The 12,171-nt window shown below is 49.1% G+C and overlaps 1 protein-coding gene across 2 annotated transcripts; it reads left to right on the top strand.

Annotated features, from left to right (window-relative positions):
- Nucleotides 1–991: 991 nt before the first annotated feature.
- ZNF689 (zinc finger protein 689) lies at nt 992–6,499 on the top strand. 2 transcript variants are annotated; one of them, XM_025919825.2, is made up of 3 exons: nt 995–1,725; nt 1,938–2,051; nt 3,632–6,499. In XM_025919825.2, the coding sequence occupies exons 1-3, from the start codon at nt 1,521–1,523 to the stop codon at nt 4,813–4,815; spliced, it is 1,503 nt and encodes a 500-aa protein (XP_025775610.1). In that variant the 5' UTR covers nt 995–1,520; the 3' UTR covers nt 4,816–6,499. The 2 variants fall into 2 exon arrangements, with proteins under 2 accessions (XP_086548510.1, XP_025775610.1); XM_086692384.1 differs by lacking the exon at nt 1,938–2,051 and having other exon boundaries at nt 992–1,725.
- Nucleotides 6,500–12,171: the final 5,672 nt, after the last annotated feature.

Here is a 12,171-nt window from a genome sequence, read left to right on the forward strand (position 1 = left end):
TCAGTGTTTACTGTCATTTTGTTGTTGGTGTGTTTTGTTTTTCCCTACCTCCTGTGTTCAAAAGTCATCTTCCTCAGAAAGCTTTACTACCTCACCAGGTTATCTTGTGAATTCCTGAAATGTTGTCTTCACTCCTGGTCAGCTCTGGGATAGCGTTTTATCCATAAAAGGTGCTTTAACAAATTGATCAATGGGTTGGAGAGAGAGATGTCACCAGTTGAGGTATGTAGCAAATGGCATATTCTCTGCCCCCTAGATCGCCTGGGAGATGACCCTGAGCTGGTGAAACCCTGAACAACAACACTTAGACAGAAGTCGGGACTGATGGAGTGGGAGCCGACTGGTTACATCGGCAATTTTCCTATGCCTTTCACATACATGCTTGCTGCACTCTGTTCATTTGTAAATTTATATGCCTCACTCAACTACAATCTTCATTCAGAGCATGGTTCATGACTTATTTCCAAACTGCCTAGCACTACGCTTTGTACACTGAACAAATGTCATGTAAAAAGAAGGAACGGAGATGTGCATAAGACTGAACCTGGAAACAGGCCAGGAGCTCTGATTGTTGAGTTGACCAGCGAATTCGCATAGTGCGGGGCAGGGGGTCGTGTTCTGCGGTATGAATGAAGACCCGGTTGGCCCTGGGTTTAAATCTGTTGGTTCTCCTTACTAGCAGTATCCCTCTGAGATTTTCCTCATCGGTAGAACTGGATGGTGACCACCAACGACTTCACACAATAGTAACAAAGAATAAATAAGATCCCCTCTTATTAGAGGGGAATGGTGCCTGCGCGCAGGAAACGCCAACGTTAATTTCCCTCCCCAAAAGGCAACAAGGAAGTTATCCAATTCTCTGAGAAGGTCACCCGGGGTAATCTCAGCCCCGGGCTGGCCGGAGTGGCTCCGTCACTCAAATCCTTCCCTCCCTCCGCGAGGCAGCGCGTGCCAGAGAATAGGGGCCCGTCAGCGACGCCAGGCTAGCTCACAGCTGCCGGACTCAGAACCGGCCAGAGGCAACCGGCTTGAAGGGTCGACTTCCTGCCCTTACGCTTCCGTTGGCTTCGTTTAAACAGGCCGCTTTCGACAGCACCCAATCAGGAAGCTCGATCTTCGGCCGCTGCCCAATGAGCGCGTGTAATGGGGGGAAAAAGGGCGTGAAGCCCAATCGCAGCGCCATCACACTTGAGGGCAAAGAGGTTAGGAAGCCGGCATGGCGCTCCGGTCAATAAAATCGATAGCTGGAAGCTGCCTGTGTTCCAGGCTAAGGCGGTGCGGGAGCAGCGCCGCCATCTTCCCCGAAGGCATCTTCCGGTGCCTTTCACCCAAGTTCGGGCAGGAGTTTCCTGAATAACAGCGAAAGGTTTCCGTTAGCCCTGCAAGGCGGCCAATTCCGATTCCCTCCGGGCCTCCCCAGGCACACTCAGCCCCGGTCCGGCGGGGGCTCCCAAATCTCCGGGTCTGCCAGGGGTCCAGGCCGAGACGGGGAAGGCCGTGGCGCCGGCTTCTGGGGTCCAATGGCGCCACCTTCGGCTCCGCTCTCTGCGCGGGGACCAGGAGAGGCCAGACCCGGCCGGAGAAGGGGAAGGAGGCCGAGGGCGGTGAAGTTCGCAGACGTGGCCGTGTACTTCTCCACGGAGGAGTGGGGGTGTCTGCACCCCGCGCAGAGGGCCCTGTACCGGGACGTGATGCGGGAGACCTACGGCCACCTGGGCGCGCTCGGTGAGGCCCGGCCCAATTCGCTTCCGCGGGGCCCGAAGGGATGGAGGAGCTTAGGGGCGGGGGTTGGGGGGACGGCAGAGTGTCCAGGGACCTGGCCTGCGACCAGGTTGTGTCAGGGGAGGAGGACAGGGTCTTGGCAGGAGATGACACCGGGTAGGTATTTACCCAGCGTTATCTAGGAGCTGGGCGTCTGACTGGTTCTCCTTCCCCAGGGTGCGCAGGTCCCAAACCAGCCCTCATCTCCTGGTTGGAACGAAATACCGATGATTGGGAACCGGCTGCTCTGGATCCGCAGGAGTGCCCACGGGGGGTAGCAGTCCAAAGAAGTGAGTGAAAAATGCCTGTGGAGGGCCTGCGGCCTCTAATGACTCAGTTTCAAGTTTTGGTAGCTAGGGGTTCCTCTGGCCCGTCCTGTAATGCTTTACTTACTTACTGTGTTGGTTTTCATAACTTCAGGGTCTTGTCTCTCTGATGGTGTTGGGTGGGTCCACCATACGGTGGTTTACCCATCAGTTTGCAAACTAACGGTCTGCGGTTCTCTATTGTGTGAATGAACCAGTGAGCTTTTCAAAGGAGTTACACTCCGGTGTCCTTCCCAGGATCCCTGTCCTCAGCTAGCTTTGAATTGGGCCCTGAGGCACCTGGTACCTTTCTGAGTTTTCCGGACTTTGGTTGAACGGATCTCATAGGGAACAGCTGCCTGGGATGTAGGGCCCTCTTTCTGCCCTTTTGGCGGGGTGACTGCTAATCAGTGCAGGAATCTGTACTCTTCTCAGGATCAAGCAAGGCTCTGATTGATGCCATTCAGGTAGAAGGACCCCAGATCCACCCACAGGGACGGATGTAACTGTCGGAGCTGGAGTTTTGGTGCCAGATTCTCTGAGACCGGTGCTATCTTTCCAAGATTCAGATCTGACCATGATACTTCCTTACTTAAAACCTGTTAGTTTGCGGGGCATCTGGGTGGCTCAGTCGGTTGAGCTTCTGACTTCGGCTCAGGTCATGATCTTGAGGTCCGTGAGTTCGGGCCCTGCATCGGGCTCTGTGCTGACAGCTCAGAGCCTGGAGCCTGCTTCCGATTCTGTGTCTCCCTCTCTTCTCTGTCCCTACCTGCGTGCCCCCCCTTAAAAATAAACATTAATTTTTTTTTGTATTTAAAAAAAACGTGTCCGTTTTTGCCACGACAGGTTGGCAAATGGCTGTCAGTTATATCAAGTCATTTGGGGAACTTGGTTAAAAAAAAAAATACACAGATTTCCTGGACCCAGAACTATTGACTTACTCTTATGGATGTCTAGGCCGTTTGTAACGGCCCCAGTCAGTTGGCATGTACGTTTAGATTTGGGAACCACTGGATAAAATATAGTTCAAGGCCCTATACAGCAGTGGTTCTCGGAGTGTGGTCCTCAGACCAGCAGCAGCATCAGTCAGGAAAGAATTAGAAATACAGATTCTTGGGCCCCATCCCAGACCTGCTGAATCCAAAATTGTCTCAGTAAGTTATCCAAATGCTTCTGATCACAATAAAATTTGAGACCCATTGGCTTAGACGGCCTTAGAACCTAGTCAGCTCATAGCCATTATAGCTCATAGCCTATAGCCAGCTCATAGCTCATTTGTTTCTGCTTCCTTGCCTTACACTTAACCTGTTAAAAAACTTTTAATTTGTAAAATCTGCATAACCTCCAAGAAACCTTTTCTGACTTCTCCAAATTGAGTTAGGGACTCTTGGAATCTCCTCTATTTCTATAGTAGTACGTCACCGTGGCACTGACACAGATTGTCTGTGGCACTGACACTCCTTGAAGAGGGGCTGAGTCTGTTTGTGTTCCAACCTGTAACACTGTCTTAGGCAAGGGTGGGGGCCCAGTATTTGTTAAATTAATTTCTCCCTGTGTTCCTGTAGAAACCAGAACCAGAAAGAAGAACGGAGACAAGGAAGTATTCCCACCTAAGGAGGCACCCCGAAAGGGGAAGCGAGGGCGGCGGCCCAGCAAACCCCGACTGATCCCCAGGCAGACGTCGGGGGGCCCCATCTGCCCTGACTGTGGTTGCACCTTCCCTGATCATCTGGCCCTGGAGAGCCACAAGTGTGCCCAGAATCTGAAGAAGCCTTACCCTTGCCCAGACTGCGGGCGCCGGTTTTCCTACCCCTCCTTGCTGGTCAGTCACCGGCGGGCACACTCTGGTGAGTGTCCCTATGTTTGCGACCAGTGTGGCAAACGTTTCTCCCAGCGCAAGAACCTCTCGCAGCACCAGGTTATCCACACAGGCGAGAAGCCCTACCACTGCCCTGACTGTGGCCGCTGCTTCCGCAGGAGCCGGTCCCTGGCCAATCACCGGACCACGCATACGGGTGAAAAGCCCCACCAGTGCCCTAGCTGCGGGCGTCGCTTTGCCTATCCCTCGCTGCTGGCCATCCACCAGCGCACACACACGGGGGAGAAGCCCTACACCTGCCTGGAGTGCAACCGCCGCTTCCGTCAGCGCACCGCCCTCGTCATCCACCAGCGCATCCACACCGGCGAGAAGCCCTACCCGTGTCCGGACTGTGAGCGGCGCTTCTCCTCCTCCTCCCGCCTGGTCAGCCACCGGCGGGTACACTCCGGGGAGCGCCCCTACGCCTGCGAGCACTGTGAGGCCCGCTTCTCCCAGCGCAGCACCCTGCTCCAGCACCAGCTCTTGCACACGGGGGAGAAGCCGTACCCCTGCCCAGACTGCGGACGTGCCTTCCGGCGGAGCGGCTCCCTCGCCATTCACCGCAGCACGCACACCGAGGAGAAGCTGCACGCGTGCGAAGACTGTGGCCGCCGCTTCGCCTACCCCTCGCTCCTGGCCAGTCACCGGCGCGTCCACTCGGGCGAGCGGCCGTACGCCTGCGACCTGTGCTCCAAGCGCTTTGCCCAGTGGAGCCACCTGGCCCAGCACCAGCTCCTGCACACCGGGGAGAAGCCCTTCCCCTGCCTGGAGTGTGGCCGTTGCTTCCGCCAGAGGTGGTCTCTGGCCGTCCACAAGTGTAGCCCCAGGGCCCAAAACTGTAGCGCTAGATCTGCTCTAGGGGGGGCCAGCCAGAAGGGCGATGCCCTTTAGTGTGGGAAGGACAGTGGCAGTTCATTTCAGTGCATGGAGGGGCCCGGAGAAGGGAAGGAGAGCCCCAGGTCATACAGGGCAGAGTCAGAGCAAAAACCCAGGTTCCCTGCCGCAGAGACCTGAACTTCAGTGTATTCCACCACACTGGCTGCCTTACTGGATGTGTCGAGAACGGACGGTCCCGTTAGGAGAGGTGACATCATTTGGTTGTTTCCCGGCTACCCTGTCCTGAAAGAATTTCTGTGTGTGGATATCAGGACTGAGAGTTCTCCCGTCTGCTTTAGAGGCTGTTGGCTTTTGCTTTGTCACAGGGGTTACCTGTCCTCTTGCACAGTCAGGAGAATCCCATACTCTGCCCCTTCCTCCATACGTGGTTAAAGCCAACCTGATCTAGCCCTCTTTTTACACACTCCTGCCAAGTGTTGTTTTTTTGTTTTTTACCCTTGCTTTAAAACCTCCCTTGACGGGGAGCTTACTACCTCACAAGGCAGGTCATTTCGTTGTGGGATAGCTCCGATCTTTAGAAGGCTGTTCAGGACCACATTCTCCTTCCCTATAAGCCTTGCCCAGAACATGTCATACTTCATGTGCGTGACAGCATTTCAGAGAACTCTATCACGACTGCTTTTGCCCCACGTTTTCAGGTTAAACAGCATCGTTTGGTCCATCATTCCTTAAAGACAGGGTTTCAGTTCCCACACACATGCTCGCTCTCCACACAGGTGCTGGGTTTTCAATGTTCCTTTTAAAGCCGGCACCACAGTGTGCACAGGACACCTCCTTGGTCTGTACTTGTCTCGGTGGCTCTAGATTGCACTGACTTTGGGGATGGTGGCACTGCACGGGGGCTTCATGGGGTGGCAGGCACCTAAATACCTAAGGTTTTTGTTTGTTTGTTTTTAAACCACATACTGTGAAGCTAAGTCTTCTGCACCCTATGTTTGAAAAATTGGTTCCAGTGGGTCTGGGCCATAGGCAAAGTAAGCTCTGGGAGAAGACTGATTTTAAGGCAAAGCAGGGGAGCTATGGTCTAGCAGCAAGAGGGAAAACTGGGACCAGCTTGTACTTCATCCAGTGGATTTGGATTCGTTCCAGGCAGCCAGTGGCTGGAAAACCCTTGAGAACTGGGTCTCACCCTTCCCTGATTTCTCATCAGAATAAGGAGACATCAGCACAGACCTTCCAGGAGTCCTCAGCCAACATTTTTCATAAAATGGAGTGAGGCCATTCAAGGAGGGTAGAGTCAACAGTCATCAAGTTGTGCTCATGCCTGCCTTCCTCACATAAGCTCTCCAAAGCAGCAGCAGCAATGTGTCTTAATCTTTGATATGCCTCCCTGGTACCTACCCCTGAGTAGATGCTCAGTAAAGCTTTACCGCATTAAATGAACAAGGCCTACCACTTTGCCTTGGGTAGCTGCACCAAATTGGAATTTCCAAACATGACTTCTCTCCTATTCCAACGGCTGGAGTGGGTCATGTTCCTACCCCTATTGCTTGTTCCTTCGGCTCTCCTCATCTCAGCCCCAAAGTCGGGGAGCAGTTGGGGAACAGTGTTTGTAATTACCTCTGTTCTGGTGTTTAGCAAGTTGCATTGTAACTGTTTCTCCTTGGATGAATGGATGAGCTACCCCAAGACAGGGGTCGTACCAGATTGGGTCTCATTAAAATGTCTGATAAATGAATTATGTTCCTTGTGGAATTACTATTTATAAAATGTAAGTGTAGGTCCTTGACTGACTAGAAATTTTTACAGTTTTTTGTTGTTGTTGTTGTTTTTTAATGTCTATTTCTGAGAGAGAGCGGGAAAGGGGCAGAGAGAGAAGGAGACTCCAGGCTCACCCAACTCTTTCTTTACCTAGGAATTTTGTAACTTTCTTTGGCCTGGATTGTAACTCCAAGACTTGCGAGCCACTGGTGGCCAAGTTCCAGTGTGTGGTCTGTGGAGGGTTGAGACGAGTGACAACTTACTAGGTTCCCTAAAGCACTTTAGTCCCAGGGTCCGTTCCATTGACCAGCTGTGATCCTGGCCCTGTTTTCAGTGGGAGATCCCAGTATCCTTCTAATAAACTCCCCCTTCTGTTTTAGGTAGAGTTTCTGTTACTTGCAACCAAAGAGCGAACGGATTCACAGTCCCAGTATGGATTTACCTCCCATCTGCCTTCATGTCTATGTACGAGCTGTGAAGAAGAAAAAATTGCAGGGTTGCTGAAAGCCAGCATGACGCCTTTCCTGATCTCCAACCTCAGTTGAGCCTTCCTTATTACTTAAGTCTTCCCTCTGTCCTTCACCAGTGAAACACAAGGTTTCACATGGGAACTCTTAACATTCCACTCCCCACTGCCCCCACATTTACCAGTGTGACTGCAAGTATTTACCTGCTTCCAGGAACCACCTCAGGGGACTCCCTTATGCACCATGCTCGCCAACAAAGCTGTCCTTGGATTTCATCTGTCCTCTCAGGGATTTTGCTATTGTTCGTCTCTCCCCTTAATTTTATGGTTTCAGAGTCCCTCTCTTTGCTGGAACACACACATGCCAGTCTTTAAACATGATAAATATTTTTTAAGATTTTATTTTTAAGTAATAACTCATAACCCCAAGATCAAGCGTCGCACACTCTACCAACTGAGCCAGGCAGGCGCCCCTCAGCTAAATTTCTTGAAGGAGTAGCCTATGTTCACTCTATTCTTTGGCCTACTGCAACAGTATTGTAGCTACTTTGTTGAGCATTTAATGATGCGCCACGTACTGTGTTAAGTACCTTGTACACTCCAATCTAATTTGTAGGAAAACCCCTTCAAGTAAATGTTAGGAGACGCTCCACAATGTGTCTCCAACATTGCCCCGCATTCTGCTGAGTATGCCAAAAATGCAAGGCCCTGCCTTCAGCAAATTCTCCGACAAGCCGATTCAGACCTAGAGCCTCCTGATGAGGAGGGGTTGGGTCCCTTGGTGAAGGACTATGTTACACTGGCAAAAACATGCTGTGTATCTTCTAGCCTTTTCCAAATGGACCTGCAGCCATTTCCCAGAGTGGCAGGGCACAGGAAAAGGGGAAGTAACAAGAGTGTTCAGCGATTACTGGACACTGACTGGGTCTAGACATTTTCTAATTCTCGGAGATCCAAAACATGACTGTTAGTTCACCAGGCACAGTGGACTCATGGAGATCAGGCGTGTGTAGAAAAGCGTTGACTCAGCAGGCCTATGTTGCTTCAACCCTGCACATTTCAAAGAAAGTTCACCTTCAAGACTGGCACTTGGCTCACTCCTGCGAGATAAATTCTCAGCCCTTGTAAGATTTGGCCTGATTAGGGTGTTTTGTATGCTGGAGGCCTCGAGTCGCACTCTACCAGTCTGGCCAGATGAGTTCATCCTAATAACGTGGTTTATGATGAATGCCTGTTTTTGCTCTGGGGGGCTGAGTCTGAGTAGCTGAGGTCAGTCATGTGGATACTCCATGTCTGTATGACTGACCCCCCCCCCCCCCCAATAAAAACCCTAGACACCAGGGCTGAGTTTCTCTAGATGGCAACGATTCACATGTATTGTCACAAATCCTTGTTGGGGGAATAAAGTGCATCTCTGCAACTCTACTGGACACCTGGAAATTTCCAAGTTTGTGCCTGGTTTCTCCTGGGCTTTGCCCCATGCACCCTTTGCCTTTGCTGATTTTTTATCTGTATCTTTTTGCTTTAATTAGCTACAAACTGGAGGATAAAAAGAAAGGGGGAAAAATGCAAGGCCCTGACCACTCTTTCACTCTCCCCAGCCATTTCTTAGGGTAGTGTTTGCATGAAGCAACTGTCAGGGAGAAATACTGTCTCTACATGGGACAAAGAGCAGCTTCTCCCTACTTGCCAAGAAACGCCAGGTTCCCCCAGCTCATTGTTCCTCCCCCACAGTGCAACTCTGTGTGTCTAGCATCCACTGGGCCCCTCTGTGTTGTCTCTGTGGAGCTTAGGAGGCAAAAGAACCAATGCATACGTGATGCTCAGGTGACGTGTGCCATGAATAAGGTCTTTTGTCTCTGACATTGGAGTCTCTTGTCCTCTGCCAGCATCCATGAAACAATAACAGACTAATTTTTTTACTTTGTAAGTAGGGTAACCTTCACTTGCACACTTGACAATAGGTATTATTTCCCTTTAATAGAGGAGGGTCAGTGATATATTAAGTAACCGGTCCAGGATCACATATCTGGTACATGTAAGGGCCGTGATTTCCAAGCCAGGTCTGACTTCAAACCTAGCTGCTAGACAAGGTATTACAACACAGAAACTGTCCTTTAAGATGCCTTGATGACTCAGCGAATCAATGATTTAGTTTTTATCTTTTTTACTTTAGTTTTCCTACCAGAGGTCTCTTGTAACTTCGCTTTCATGCCTCATATTCTTCTAGTGTTCCTGGTATTTCTTGTGGTTCCTTCCAGTGTGTACACGTAGGAATTCCTTCTCAGTGTTTCTTGTGAAATGTACACGTTTTCCCAAATTCCAAGAACAATCCGTCAAGAAACTGGGAAAGTGCAAAAAATGTATCATAATTCTCCTGTGAGCTAAAGCTTAACAATAAGTATAGAGAAGGTGCTGGTTTGGAAGAGGTCATTAAAAGCAAGAGCAGGAAATGCTGACTGTGCAGAGTTGAAAGTGAATGTCAACACACCTGTGAAAGGGGCAGGAGCAACTAGAATAAAAGATATCACAACAGGGGCGCCTGGATGGCTCAGTCAGTTAAGCATCTGACTCTTGATTTTGGCTCAGGTCATGGTCTCACGGTTTCTTGAGTTTGAGCCCCGAGTCCCCGCGTCAGGCGCTGACAGAGTAGACCCTGCTTGGGATTCTTTCTCTCTCTCTGCCCCTCTCCCACTCATGCTCGCTCGTTCTCAAAATAAATAAATAAAAAAAAAGCTATCACAACAGGATCAGGCAATGTTACCTGTAGCTGTGGCCACGTTGGAAGCCTGTGTTCCTGGTCCTGTCTGCTGCTAATCAAGAGTCATTCTTGCAAATAAAGTGTTATATTCACAGGATACTTTGCACAAATCTATAAATGGTGTTAGAGAAATAAGTTTTGGAAGCAAAATAAGTTGGTCTCTTTAAAAAAAATTTTTTTTTAATCTTTATTTTTGAGAGAGAGACAGAGAGAGACAGATACAAAGTGCAAGCAGGGGAGAAGCAGACAGAGAGGGAGACACAGAATCCGAAGCAGGCTCCAGGCTCTGAGCTGTCAGCACAGAGCCCGACGCGGGGCTCGAACTCATGAACTGTGAGGTCATGACCTGAGTGGAAGTCAGACACTCAACCAACTGAGCCACCCAGGCACCCCAAAATACTCTTAAAGTACTGTGAGAGCTACAAAACTGTGGACTGTTGTGGTAAAATATACATAAAATTTACCATCTGAACCATTTTTAAGTATACAATTCAGTGGCATTAAGTACATTCACAATGTTTTATAACCTGCCACGATTTCCAGAACTTCTTCATCATCCCAAACAGACACTATGTACCCATGAAGTAATAAACAAATACATGAATGTTGCATTTGCAATTTTGATAGTTATTACCAAATTGCTTTCCAAGGAGGTTGTATGAATTTACACTCCCATCAGCAATATGTGGGAGTGTCTCTACCACCTGTGAAAACACAGTGCGTCACTCATTGCTTCATTCAACAGATATTTTGGGCAACTATCACAGGCCATGTAATGTCTTTGCCCTCATGGAGATTCGAGGCTAAAGAAAAAAATAAATAATGTCAGAAGCGATCAGTGCAGGATGAGGGGATGAAAGTGAGGAGGGGGATTATTTTGGGACAGGAATGTCAGCAAACTTTTTTTTTAAGATTTTATATTTTTTAAAGTTATTGCTACACCCAACATGGGGCTCAAACCCACAACCCGGAGGTCAAGAGTCTCACACTCCACTGACTGAGCCAGCCAGCTGCCCCAGCAAACTTATTTTTTAAGTTAATTAATTAATTTTGAGAGAGGGGTGGGGGAGAGAGAGAAGAGAGAATGAGTGGGGTAGGGGCAGAGAGAGAGGGAGAGAGAGAATCCCAAGCAGTCCGCCCCATCAGTGCGGAGCCTGATTCGGGGCTCGAACTCAAAAAAACTGTGAGATCATGACCTGAGCCAAGATCAAGAATCAGACACCTGGAGCACCTGGGTGGCTCAGTTGGTGAAGCATCCGACTTGAGCTCAGGTCATGGTCTGGTTCGTGAGTTCAAGCCCCAAATCCAGCTCTGTGCTGACAGCTGGGAGCCTGGAGCCTGCTTTGGATTCTGTTACCTGTAGCTGTGGCCACATTGGAGGGGCCATGTCTCTCTCTCTCTCTCTCTCTGCTCCTCTCCGGCTCGAACTGTCTCTCTCAAAAATAAATAGACGTTAAAAAAAGTTTTTTAAGGGGCGCCTGGGTGGCTCAGTTGGTTAATCGTCCGACTTCAGCTCAGGTCATGATCTCACAGTCCATGAGTTTGAGCCCTGTGTCGGGCTCTGTGCCGACAGGTCAGCGCCTGGAGCCTGCTTCGGATTCTGTGTCTCCCTCTCTCTCTGCCCCTCTCCTGCTCATGTTCTGTCTCTCTCTGTCTCAAAAATACATAAAAACATTAAACAAATTTTTTTAAGTTTTTTTTTTAATATAAAAAAGAAAAAAAAGAGTCAGACACTTAACTGACTGAGCCACTCAGGCGCCCCCCAGCAAACTTTTTGATCCTTACTCATCTGATAGGTGAAAAATACTATCATTCAATTTTAGTTTGCATTCCTCTATTAGGAGTGACTTTTAAAAAGTAGGCTCCACACCCAGCGTGGAGCCCAAGGCAGGGCTTGAACTCAAGACCCTCAGATCATGACCTGAGCCAAGATCAAGAGTCAGACACTTAACCAACTTAGTCACCCAGGTGCCTCTGATTAATTTTTCAAATGCTTTAAGAGATCCCTGTATTTTCTTTTACATGAATTGTCATTTATATTATTTTTTTGTTGCTAGTCTTTGTCTTCTGCATTTGTAGTTTTTAAAAAATTTTTAAAAATTTACAGTCAAGTTAGTTATCATATAGTGTAACAATGATTTCAGGAGTAGATTCCTTAATGCCCCTTACCCATTTAGCCCATCCCCCCTCCACAACCCCTCCAGTAACCCTGTTTGTTCTCCATATTTAAGAGTCTCTTTTGTTTTGTCCTCCTCCCTGTTTTTATATTATTTTTGCTTCCCTTCCCTTATGTTCATTTGTTTTGTATCTTAAAGTCCTCATATGAGTGAAGTCATATGATATTTGTCTTTTTCTGACTAATTTCGCTTAGCATAATACTCTCCAGTTGCATCCACTTAGTTGCAAATGGCAAGATTTCATT

The sequence above is a fragment of the Puma concolor genome, chromosome E3 (genome assembly GCF_028749965.1).
Source record: "Puma concolor isolate L17-30 chromosome E3, mPumCon1.1.hap2, whole genome shotgun sequence".
Classification (NCBI taxonomy): domain Eukaryota; kingdom Metazoa; phylum Chordata; class Mammalia; order Carnivora; family Felidae; genus Puma; species Puma concolor.